We start from the raw sequence: 13,294 nt of genomic DNA, 5'->3' as shown, positions 1-13,294 counted from the left end.
TCCCCAAGAAGGATGGCAGGCTTCGTCCTATCCTGGACCTCAGGATCTTGAATCTCTATCTGAAGCAGGAGAAATTCAAGATGCTCACCCTTGTTCAGGTTCTTCAAGCGTTGATGGAAGGAGACTGGATGGTGTCGCTCGACTTGCAGGATGCGTATTTCCACATCCCAATCCTGAAGTCGCACAGGAAGTATCTCCGTTTCACGGTTGGGCCGCAGCACTACCAGTTTGCGGTCCTTCCGTTTGGTCTTACTACTGCGCCTCGAGTCTTCACCAAGGTGATGGCGGTGGTGGCAGCACATCTCAGGAGATCGGGGATACCTGTGTTTCCGTATCTAGACGACTGGCTGATCAAAGCGGAGTCGTCGGAGAAGGTGCTCCATCATCTGCAGGAGACAACTCAGTTGTTGTTCAGGTTGGGTTTTTCGATAAATGTACCCAAGTCTCACCTGGTGCCCTCCCAGCGCAACCTGTTCATAGGTGCCGTACTGGACACTACTGTTTGTCGCGCATTCCCTCCTCCTCAAAGGATTCGCGACATACAGGAAATGATTCCTTTGTTTTACCCTGGAGCGGTCGTTCCAGTCCTGAAGGTCCTTCGCCTGCTCGGTCTGATGGCTTCTTGCATTCTCCTGGTCAACCATGCACGCTGGCACATGAGGGCACTCCAGTGGTGTCTCCGCAGGCAGTGGTATCAGCACAACGGAGATCTCGGGGAGTCGGTGAAGATCTCCAGAGAAACTGCAGCGGATCTGTCTTGGTGGAGCGTGGAAGGCAACCTGTCGCAGGGGAAGCCTTTCCATCTACCTCCATCGGTGGCCACGGTGATTTCGAATGCATCCACTCTAGGGTGGGGTGCTCATCTGGGGGATCTGGAGGTCAAGGGTCTTTGGTCTCCGGAGGAAAGGTTGCTTCACATCAACCTTCTAGAGTTGCGGGCGATACGTTTGGCGCTCAAGGCCTTCCTCCCTTCCCTTCGCGGTCGGTCGATCCAAGTCCTGACGGACAACACGACCGCGATGTGGTACATCAACAAGCAGGGAGGAGTGGGGTCGCAGTGTCTCTGCAGAGAGGCTCTGTGTCTCTGGTCCTGGGTTCAGGATCACCAGATTTGCCTGATGGCAAATCATCTGGCTGGAGTTCTGAACGTACGTGCGGACAGTCTCAGCCGGCAGTTCTCTGCCGACCACGAGTGGAGGCTTCATCCAGAGGTGGTTCGTCACGTCTTTCGGACGTGGGGGACCCCTCGGGTGGACCTGTTTGCCACTCGCGAGAATGCTCACTGCCCGTCATTCTGCAGTCTCCAGTATCCGATGCAAGGAGCCTTGGGGGATGCGTTTCAGTTGAGTTGGGGAAGTCAACTCCTTTACGCGTTTCCTCCCATACCCTTGATTCCTCGGGTTCTGAGGAAAATTCGCCAAGACCGGGCCCAAGTTGTATTGGTCGCCCCGGATTGGCCAAGAAGGGTGTGGTATACAGATCTACTCCACCTCTCCTCTCATCCGCCGCTCCGTCTCCCTCTCAGGGCAGACCTCCTCTCTCAGATGGAGGGGCAGGTTCTACACCCCCACCTCCAGACATTGCACCTTCCTGCCTGGAGATTGAACGGGGCAACCTGATTTCCTATTCTCTCACACCTGATGTAGTGGATGTCATTTTGTCTGCTAGACGTGACTCCACTAAGACTGTCTATTCTTATAGATGGTCTAGGTTTGTTGTTTGGTGTGGTGAGAATGATATTGACCCGTTGAGAGCCCATTTATCAGATGTGCTCCGGTTTGCTCTCTCTTTGGCTCAACAGGGGCTGGCAGTTGCCACAGTTAAGGGCTATCTTTCGGCACTGTCAGCTTTTATTTGTTTGCCTGATCAGCCCTCTCTTTTTAAGTCACCTGTTGTCTTGAGATTTTTGAAGGGTCTTGTAAATAAGTTTCCTCCTACCCCTTTTATTGTACCTCAGTGGGACTTGAATCTTGTTCTGACTTTTCTGATGGGCTCTCCTTTTGAGCCTCTTCATAAATGTCCTATGAGGCTTTTAACCTTTAAGGCAGTTTTCCTAGTTGCGATTACCTCGGCAAGGAGGGTGAGTGAGCTTCAAGCTCTTAGTTCCAAGCCCCCGTTCCTGACCATACATGCTGATCGGATGGTTCTAAGGACCAGGGCTGCTTTTCTTCCTAAGGTGGTGACTCCTTTCCACCTTGGTCAATCCATTACCCTCCCTACCTTTTATCCTCCCCCACACCCTTCCAAGGAGGAGGAGAGGTTGCACCGTCTGGACCCCAAGAGGGCGGTGTTTTTTTATTTGGACAGAACTAGAGACTGTCGCTTGGACGATCAACTCTTCATTGGCTTTGCTGGCTGCAAGAAGGGAAGAGCGGTCCATAAAAGGACTTTATCAAGATGGATCGTTCTGTGCATAAAGATCTGCTACTCTTTGGCCGGTAAGGAGCCTCTGGAGGGTATTAGAGCTCATTCCACTAGAGCTAAGTCATCTACCTCTGCTTTGGCTAGAGGTGTTCCTGTGGAGGACATTTGTAGGGCGGCAACCTGGTCTTCCCTCCATACTTTCGCGAAGCATTACTGCTTGGATACGGAAGTCAGGAGGGACGGCCACTTTGCGCGCTCTGTCCTTCAGGATTTCCTGGTTTAGAAGAGTGGACACCCTCCTCCGGGAGTGGGGACTGCTGTGGGACTCTATTCACAAGGTGAGGAATCCACACGGCAGATGTATCTATCAGAAGAACAAGTTACTTACCTTCGGTAACGCTTTTTCTGGTAGATACTATATCTGCCTGTGGATTCCTCACTGACCCACCCGCCTCCCTGTTGTCCACTCTTCTATGCCAGAGTTATTGTACTGTATTGTATATTTGTTTTGATGTCAAGGAAATGTTTCATTTGCTTCCTGCATTTGCTTTACACTGTGTGTTTTGCCTTGACTATTGTATACTGTGTATGCTTTGTATATATCTACTGTCATTGGTCCGTCCGTGTGCCTCGATGGCACGGAAAAAAGGCGGAACTGATGTCATCACGCCGGCGTGGGCCTGTTATAGGCGTCGGTGACGTCAGCGGAGTCGCGAGCGGAGCCGTGTCTCTGTGACGTCCTATCCACGTCGGCGCGAGGCTACGAAAAAAGAATTTCCGAATGTTGCTGACGCAAGGGGGATATTCACAAGGTGAGGAATCCACAGGCAGATATAGTATCTACCAGAAAAAGCGTTACCGAAGGTAAGTAACTTGTTCATCTATGCCATTTATGCCATTGCTCTTAATCTTGCTATCCGATTATGATCTGGACTATTAGTGAAGTGTGTGTGTTTGAGTTGGAAGAGGGGAGCTGGATGCATTACATAACATTCTGTTAGACCATAGGGTACATGATCAACCCTGTATTGAACAGGTGACCCGACGTCCATTGTTAGACATGTAACAGAGAGAGATGTTGGGTTTGTCAGAGAATCTAAAAATGATGAAATGATGCATTGTGTTTTCTTTATTTTTTCAAGATGCCACATACTTTAATAAGGTTCTTCTGGGCGTAACAGAACAAAATGAAATCAGAGCCTCCTTTGATGGTGGTATATCCGTGACAGTCTCAGCGAGCCTGGGAGCCTTGACCTTTGTCACCAGCTTTGATAACTCCTATCAGAACAGAACTGAAGGACTTCTGGGTAAGCGGGCACAAGTCATGGGCGGGCTGGCATGCCTGGTATTTTGTCTCACCAATGACCTAACCAGAACCTGTTTTTACGAAGAACAACACTGTTAGGGTAGCTTTCCCATCCAGTAGCACTGCTTGCTTTCATGAGAAACAAATGACCGCCTTTTTTTAAATAAGGACTTAAAATACTCAAGGTCAGTACTATATTAAATGTGTTTTACTTACTGCCATTGCTGATCTAAACCTCCTTTGTTGGTTGCAAATGAATAAACAAATGAGAATTTTCGAAGGATGCATTGCATGCCTAAAACAGAATTCAGTAACTCATTAGAGTTGGCGGGTAAAAAAAAAAGGTCGCAACTGTCGGTGAAGGCTTCCTTGACATTATTTAGGGTTTGTGGTAGCTTGTGGAGTTTCTGTCGTCTCCATTTCAGAAACACCTCACCAGCAGGACAGGCAATGCAAAAACACCATTTAAGTGCTGCTGGAACCTATGTTGCAATTAAGGCGGTGCTTCCAACACTATACTTTTTAGGCACAGGTTTCTATGTGTGACTCGATTGGTCCTTATCTTTTCTCTGCTAACAGCTGCTTTTGCCAGGTAATCCTCCCACAGTTGTAGATTGTGATTAACGTCCTTTTATCACGACAAGTGTCTTTCACACTTCCCTCCAGTGTCAAAACCTGTTACGTGCTTACTCTTACAAAAAGGTGTGTCTTCTCTAGGCAGGGGTACTGTCAGTGTTGTGATGAGGAGGCTTCAGTCAGCCAGAGAGGCACATCCCTTATTAATTTGCTTACATGGTGGTGATTTTAATTAAGAACACGCGGAACTGCTTGTTTGCAAAGTTTTTTTACTGTTCGCAATCGCTAGGAAATATCTATCAAACACACATTTTGAGAATGCGAACAAGCAAAAAATTTCGCGAACTCGCGGTACGCAGAATTTTGGGTAATTTTGAGTTCTCCGCGGAACGCAAAATTACCCAAATTCTGCGAGCAGAACGGAATTTACCGCACAGGCCTAATTTTAATACCTGCAATCAACTGAGTGACACATTGTTGTACATAGCTTATTCCTATCTGTCCTTTCCCTGCCTGTTCTGGCTCCAACCTTCTAGATTGTTAACATGGTTCTTCCTATGTCACTATCACTGATTCTAAGCTGTGTCAGTTACTGCTTGGCCAGATGGGAAACGGTCCTGTTACTTTTCTGTATGCTGCAATAAATTACTTACCTGCCACCTTTCTGGATTCGGAGTCTTCTTCCATTTACTACATCTTGGCGACTTCTGGATGGGAGCATCTGGCCATTTCTGCTTCATTTCGCTTGCAGCAAAGGAAAGACTGAAAAAAAAACGGTGATCCGTTCCCCAACGAACTCACGAGTTGCAGCGTTTATTTTTCTATTGACTACATCTCCCGCAGCTGATTGGCGTCGAGATTTTCTGACCCGAAGGCCTATTTCGGCTTTTCTCCGCCTTTTCCTCGTTGGTTGATGATGTCGTGTGCAGCGTCGCATAGCAACGGAGCCTAACAACAGCAATCTCAAGGTGCGTACGTTGGCTTTCTTGTTGCCATACCAACCGTCTCACGAAGAACTGAGAGCGCGAACAGTGGTGATAGCGCGAGCAGTGACGGAGCGTCTTGCGCACTCACAGGAACACTAAGCCATTGGACGCTACGCATTGCTTACGCGAGGTCATTAACGTGACCTTCGTGACGTCATGCGCAAGCGGCCATCTTTGTGCATTGAAATCCTGTGATAATTATCGGGAGACTAACGCTGACAAGTTCAACGCTGAAGTGATTCGTTAATTCTCTGAACAGACCTTCAAGGACTTCAGAACTTAAGTAAGCAGGCTATCCTATACAAGTAAGCTCGTTATTTGATTTAAAACATTTCATTGTGTTAACGATATCAGCAAGCAAGACATAGGCGAATTTTGAGTAGTGTACTAAATCCATTGAAGGGTTCGTGACTACAGCCTTCAATAGTCATGTCTGCTACCCACAAGCAGATACATGTTGGGTTGGATTTGTAGTGCTTCGTGGTCAGGGACAAGCACTTTCTCTACAACGTGGGTTATTGCTCTTTGTACTTTAAGCTTACTTTATCAATTATAGAGTTCAGGACTGTCATGGCGCAATCCATAAATGTTGCTCTTCCTCCACAATTCCTGAGTGAGCCAGGCAACCCTTCCACTCCTTGGGAGGACTGGATTATTATGTTTAACGATTATATCGAAGCCCTGGATGGAGAAGGTTTCTCTGCTAAAAGAAAGAAAGCGCTTTTAATGACCACATTAGGAAAAGAAGGGCAACGACTTTTCAAATACTTACCTCAAGTTCTCTCTGCCACTTCACAACCTTTGGATGAATTTAAAGAACCCATTGCCAGGCTGGAGAACAGATTTGGAAGGGAAGAAAATCTAATTCTTCAACGTTACAAATTCTACAAAAACAAACAACTTGAGGGTGAAAGTATAGATGATTTTGTTGCCCGCCTACGTGAATTGTCTGTTAAATGCAATTTTGGCCAAATGGCTGATGAACACATTAGGGACCAATTAGTTGTACAAGCTAATAATAGGAAGATCCAGGAACGCTTGTGGGCTGCCAAGAATCCAACTCTCAAGGTGGCAATTGAGCTTGCTAAAGTGGTTGAGGAGAGCGAGAAATGCTTTAAGGAGTTGTCAAAGGGTAGTACTGATTCCAAAGTTGCCGAAATATCTCATAAAATGGTCAATAGTGACATTAGTGATGATGAAGCAGCTGCTGTTGCAATAGTTAGAAAGAAGGGTTATGTGTTACAAAAGAAGAATATGCCTCAACAGTCGTTCAATAGGCCACAACTACAGCCTAGTAACAAATTCATGTCTAAAATGTGCTCTAGATGTGGGAGTTATTCTCATACGTCCGACGCAAAATTTTGTTTTGCCAACAACAAGGAGTGTTTACGTTGTGGTAAAATAGGTCACTTCGCAAAAGTGTGTAAGAACAGAGCCAACCAGAGAGTTACTGTAGTGAGTGATTACAATGACTTAAAGCGTGATGTCAACAAAATTCTTGTGTTGTATGATTCAGTGTGTGCTTGTGTTGAGAAGAGAGAACGAATAATTAAAGCAAAGTTTATGATTGATGACAAAAATGTCGATTTGATGGTTGACACCGGTTCCAAGTGGACTATTATTCCGTCTTCTATGCTGAAGGAAGTATGGGGAAACAGGTGCTTGGATGTGTGTGATATTTTTCCATCCGGTTACCAGGGTGAGAAAATCAATCTCCTTGGTTACTTTAAAGCGATGATAGTCTTTAAAAATAGGTCAACCTGGGGTAAGATTTATGTGTCTGTAGATGGTCCCGCAATACTGGGACGTTCTCATCAGTACGACTTACACATAATTGTTAATCCCAGAGCTGATGAACCGGTTCTAGTTGTGGATGATTGCTACATTGATGACATTCTTGCCAGTCATAGTCAGGTGTTTCGTGAGGAATTAGGTGAATTACAGGGATACACACACAGAATACTGTTAAAGGAGGGCAGTATTCCTGTACAACACAAAGCGAGGAGAGTCCCTTTTGCCTTGCGTGACGAAGTTAAAGCTGTTTTGGAGGAGATGCTTCAGGGAGGTATCATTGAACCAATTGAAGCTTCTCCATGGGTTTCTCCTGTGGTCATTTCACAGAAACCCGACAACAAAATTCGCTTCTGTGTAGACTTACGCTCTTTGAATAAATGCGTAGTGGCTGATATATTCCCTTTACCCAATATAGGCGAATTGGTTTCCCCTCTTAAGGGAGCTAGATTCTTCAGCAAATTAGACCGTAAGCACGCTTATCACCAGATTCGTCTGGATGACAGCTCAAAACATCTTACAGCTTTTATTACAGGTGAGGGAACTTTTCAATTTACCCGGTTACCTTTTGGACTCATTTCTGCTGCCAGTGTGTTTCAGCGTATGGTCACCGAGGTATTCAAGGGATTGGATAAAGTTATCTTCTTCCAGGATGACATTCTCATTTTTGGTGATACCTTGGAGGAACATAACTGTGTTTTACACAATGCTTTAGGTAGAATTGTTGATGCTGGTCTCACGTTACGCCGTGAGAAATGTGCATTTTTGGTCAAAGAGGTCGAATATTTGGGTTTCTGTCTCTCTGCTGAAGGTATAAGGCCTAAAAGAAACCTTTTGGAAGCAATTGAACTAGCGCCTTCCCCAGTGGATAAGGAACAACTCAGGTCCTTCATGGGACTAATTGAGTTCTACTCCAAGTTCGTAAAAGATTTTTCCACGAAGACAGCCCCCTTAAGATCTTTGTTAAAAAAAGGCGTCAAGTTCTCTTGGATGAATGAGCAAGAGTCTTGTTTTCACAGCATCAAATCTGAACTTAAGTCTTCAGATGTCCTTACTCCTTTCGACATTAAACGTCCTTCTGTTCTAATGGTCGACGCAAGTGGTGTCGGTCTTGGGGCTGTGCTCCTCCAGAAACATGAAGGAGGGGAAAAAACTGTAACCTTTGCTTCTAGGCCTCTGTCTACCTCTGAAGTCAATTATTCTGTTATCGAGCGAGAAGCTCTTGCGGCTGCATGGGGCGTTAGCTATTTTAGAACATACCTATGGGGTTCTCGGTTTGTTCTTCGTACGGATCACAACCCCCTGGTGAATGTTTTAGCACCTGGTGGAACAGGTAAAGGTTCGCCCAGGCTAGCCAGATTAGCCTCTCGCCTACAGGATTATCAGTTCGAGGTTGAGTTTGTCCATGGTTGGAGGAATGTCCAAGCCGATTGTTTATCGCGCCTCCCTGCTTCTCCCTCTAATGGCCGAAATTCGTTGAGTGAGCTGTGTGATGACAGAGCTGTTGCCTCTTTACAAGATGTCTTGTTTTTGTGTGAGAGTTCTTTTTCTGCTGAGGATTGGTCCAAAGGCATGGATGAAGATCATGTCTTAAAAGCTGTGGTTAACCTTGTTCTCAAGGGAGCAAGAAGAGAAAGTACCTTGGAACCAGCTGTCAGACCTTTTCTTAAGGTTTTAAGCGAGTTGTCTCTTTTTGGGAAAAATGTATTGATGAGAGGTGATCGCTATATCCCTCCTAGCTCTTTGAGGGGAAAGATTCTCAGTTTAGCTCATGAGGGTCATTTAGGCCAAACCCTTACCCAGCGGCGAGTAAAAGAAAATTTTTGGTGGCCTTCAATCGATAGTGATGCTGTAGACTGTGTGGTCAAATGTCCTTTATGCATGGAAGGAGAGAAGCGCCTTAAAGTTGTAGGTTCCCAAACTGTCTGTAACATTTCCTTTAAAAACATGCCTTGGCATACAATATGCTTGGATTTCATTGGCCCTATGTGTGAATTACCCTTAAATCAACGTTTCGCTGTGGTTGTTGTTGATTGCTTTTCTAAGTGGTTGACTGTACGTTTCATGAGGGAGATTACGACCGACTCCACAATTCTCTTTCTTAAGTCTGTTTTTATGAATGAGGGTTTTCCTTCTGTTCTAATTACGGATAACGGCACCCAGCTTACCTCTAACAAAATGGCAAGTTTTATGCGTGAATGTGGTATATCTCATCACCGCACTTGCCTTTACAATCCCGAAAGTAATGGTTTGTGCGAAAGAGTCAATCGACTAGTGAAGGGGGTGATACAGATGTCGGTTGCAAGTGGTTGTTTTTCTGACGAGCGTGTGCAAGAGTTGGTTTGGGCATATCGCTCAACGCCCCATGGGCAAGCTGAAAAGTCCCCTTTTGAGTTAATGCGCGGCCGTTCCCCTGTCTCAAGGCTGACTCCTGCCTGGTTAAGGGAAGATAGTAAACAATCTTCTCCTTTAAATACTTTTTCTCTTCCCATCTCCACTGGAGATTTGGTCAAAGTCAAGCCAGGTCGCTGTACTAAGGGCCTCTCAAAGTTCAGCGGTCCATTTCGTGTTAAGAAAGCTTTTCCCCAGTTTGTTTTGCTTGAGAATGGTGCCAAATGGAACTACAGGAGAGTTTCTTTATATCAGAAAAAGGCCTCAAATGCTTCGGATTGTTCCCTTGATCCTCCTGACAAGGGTTGCAGTGGTTACTTGCTGTCTGCTCAAAGGGATTCTGATTTGCGTGGTTTACCTGCTGTACGGGGGGAGGTGGGTGGTGGCGATGCTTCTTCATCTGTGTGTGACGATGGGTTTGGGAATTCTGCCTCTGCTTCTACCTCTACCCTTCCTTCTTCCAACGTGAGCTTGAGGTGTCCACGTTCTCGCCATCCTCCTGCTTATTTAAATGACTATGTTCATTAAGAGTTTTTACTGTTCTTTTGTTCTTTTCTTTTCTTGTTTTCTTTTGTTATCCAAAGGGGGGAGATGTGTTGTACATAGCTTATTCCTATCTGTCCTTTCCCTGCCTGTTCTGGCTCCAACCTTCTAGATTGTTAACATGGTTCTTCCTATGTCACTATCACTGATTCTAAGCTGTGTCAGTTACTGCTTGGCCAGATGGGAAACGGTCCTGTTACTTTTCTGTATGCTGCAATAAATTACTTACCTGCCACCTTTCTGGATTCGGAGTCTTCTTCCATTTACTACACACATCATGGAGGCCTATCTTATCTAGTCACAGAAGCCTGATTTAGAGTTTGAACGACAGGTTACTCCATCATAAACGTGATGGATAGCTGCTCCACCTTTTAAGAAAATGCCATGGGTATAATACACTATAATAAGGTGGATAGGATATCCGCACATTTGTGATGGAGTAATCTGTCCATCAAACTCTAAATCAGACCCAGAGTTCCTGTTGTATTATTGCATAATATTGAACAGTTGTGTAGAAATGCAACATCACAAACCTTGGACGCATTTTTACCATGGACCATGCTACAAAAAATGTGTGAAAAATTGTGCAAAAAGTTTAATATTTTAAAAAGAATAAATAATCTTCTATGGATGACTAACATGGTGTGTCTTCCATCACTTTCCAGGCGTCTTCAACGGAGATCGCACAGATGACCTAATGGCGGCCAATGGAACGAGGATACAGTTTGACGGCACAAAGCTGCCCAATGAGTCTCTGATCTTTGAGATGGGAATGACATGTAAGGAAATTCTGTATTTCACATTTGTGAATGATAGTGCCAAAAAGGACAATGTTTGTTGTACCACTTCCTGGCAGTGGATTCGCCAATTTTCACCACATTAGCATGTTATTTAGAACTTTCTCTGAACACGCCCCTTTTTGAAGAAAGTCTGAAAATGACTTCATCCCTTATCAAGAATATTAGAAACAAATGTCTTCTAGTGTTCATTTGCGGAATGCTGTGTATCAGAATTTCCGTCTTAACACTGTTTCATTAACAGTTGGAAACTGGGCCAGCAGTTAACAGTAAAGCGGCTGGATGGTCCCTTAAAATAATATGTTTAACTTTGTATGAAAAAAGGAATGTTGCAGGTCTTTGTTTTTTGGTTTTGAACATCCTCACATGTCTAATTCTCATTCTAAATGGTTTGATCATGTTCATAAAAAGGGGAATTTCATTTGACGAAATGTTGAATTTTTCTTCCCCATTGGATAGGTTTCCCGCAGATTCCTCACCATAGAGCATTCACTGTGCATTAAACTGATTCTAGACGATTTTATTTTTCAGCACTGCTCTGTTCGGTACCAAGTGGCAGGTGACCGTCTCTGGCCATGTAATATCCTCCATCATCACCCGAAATGATGCAATAACTCCATATAGGGATATCATTTTGTTCTTTGTACCAAAGTCCCAGATCTGGAGCATCCTGCTTTTACAAAGGAATATCTTCTACTTTTTTGAGATTGGGACTGGTTTTCATTTAAGAGGGATACTTTCACAAAAGTGATGCTAACCAGCAAAAAATGTTTTTTCCCCGTTTACTTTCCAGCGCAAAGTTGTTTGGTATTGGAAAGTACCCTACAAGTTACAAAGCAGTGTAAAGCATTGGTTTGTGTTACTTAGCGCCAAGGGGCATTATCTGGGTGGTACACGGGCGTTCCCATGCAGCCACCCATGCCTTTTCGACACAAAACCCTATCTACAAATAATTTTAGACAGGGCTTAGTGCCAAAAGTTAACACCATCTGAAAGAAGGCATTAAGAGGTGACATTTTTAATTTCTCATTTCTTTTCCTACTTTGCGTGCATGCTGCACAGTTTCAGTTTTTAAGAGCAGTCAATGGTCCTTAGGACCGCTGCCAGCTCTTGAAAAACATTTTTGTTGCCAATCACAAAGGGGAAGGTGTCCTATGGGGACCACTTTCTGAATATGACTGGATTACCAGCAATTTACAATTGGTGGTAAATGCGATTGTTTTGCAACCACATTTGTGGTCGGAAATCAATCTCACATCCCCCTGCGACTCAATATTAGGAAGGGAAGCCCCTGGCATGCCCCTTCCTAATTTCTATTCGCAAAACCTATTTTGCGAGTAGGTAACAAGTTACCAACTCGCAAAATAGGTTTGGTATGTGCTACAACCATTTTTAGCCATCACAAACTGGCTGATTTCCCAAATGCGGCCGATAAAAACGGTCATATATTTGGCCCTAAGAGGGCATTTGAAACTGGAACAAACGCTATTGGTGTATGCAGCTCTAAATTAATCGCACCTGCCTGCATATTTGGTGCACAAACACCCTGTGTACTTGGCACAATTTTAGTTTGCATCATAGCGGTTTTGCTACCATTAAAATCCTCGTTTATAGGTACCTACGGTACAGAAATGCTAAAATGCCTTTGAGGGGCACAGGCAATATAAGGTAATCCTTTGATGTGAAGCTGAACTATAATAGTCATACCGCTCATAAAGCATATACATTTTCACATACTTCTTTATCTTTTTTTTCAAATACCCCCTTTAACAAAATGACCCCCTTTAAAAAAAAGTTTTAAAAAAACCTTCCAGGAAAATGAGTCTAAAATACCTTGGGTTGTTTCACATAATTTGCTGGTAAAAAAAAAAAAAAAGAAAACACAGGGGCATATTACCAAGAAATAGCGATAATTATCACTAAGCAGGGTTAGCGGCAATAATTTTATCGCCACGCTTCGACGATTTTTATCGCTTAGAAACCTTGCTATTATCAAGGTTTATCTCCTAAGCGATAAAAATCGTCCGAAATGCATGAATATCGCTGAAAAGTCAGCGATATTCATGCATTACCGAGCTAATGCTCTTAGCCATGTTATCCACCTACCATTGGATAACATGGCTAAGAACTGCTCTGGGCAGGCGTTAGCTTTTGGAGATAGTCGCGCTTAGCGCGAATATTTCCAAAATTAGGTAATAGGAGATAGCGATGTTAGCGACTGTTTTCAGTCACGGCCACTTTGCATGTCATTAGCGATAATTATCGCTGACATGCAATGTGGGCCCTAAGATGCTCGCTATCTCCTACTAGCTGTCGCTAACTGGTGTTAGCGACAGCTAGGTAATAGGGCAATAAAATTATTGCCGCTTTAGCGGGAAAAATTCCCGCTAAAGCGGCGATAAGGCCCATAGTAATATGCCCCACAGTTTTAAAAATTCTGCAGTTTCAGAGCCTTTGTTTATATTTTTTCTGCCAACGTGCAGCCTGTCATATCTGCAGTTACACCGCGCTTAAACTGCTCATATCAGTTTGTGCATTTG

General features: G+C 44.4%; 1 protein-coding gene across 1 annotated transcript in view; it reads left to right on the top strand.

Annotated features, from left to right (window-relative positions):
* LOC147684201 (uncharacterized) overlaps positions 1 to 13,294 on the top strand; it is a 522,357-nt gene that overhangs the window by 139,373 nt on the left and 369,690 nt on the right. Inside the window, exons 18-19 of the mRNA XM_086942611.1 lie at positions 3,507 to 3,671; positions 10,623 to 10,736. Coding sequence (XP_086798737.1) covers positions 3,507 to 3,671; positions 10,623 to 10,736 — 279 coding nt within the window. The remainder of the gene's footprint in view (positions 1 to 3,506; positions 3,672 to 10,622; positions 10,737 to 13,294) is intronic.

Source organism: Lissotriton vulgaris, chromosome 11 (assembly GCF_964263255.1).
Source record: "Lissotriton vulgaris chromosome 11, aLisVul1.2, whole genome shotgun sequence".
In the NCBI taxonomy this organism is placed as follows: domain Eukaryota; kingdom Metazoa; phylum Chordata; class Amphibia; order Caudata; family Salamandridae; genus Lissotriton; species Lissotriton vulgaris.
The sequence above is the reverse complement of the archived record's forward strand: the minus strand, read 5'-3'. Positions and strand labels throughout refer to the sequence as shown.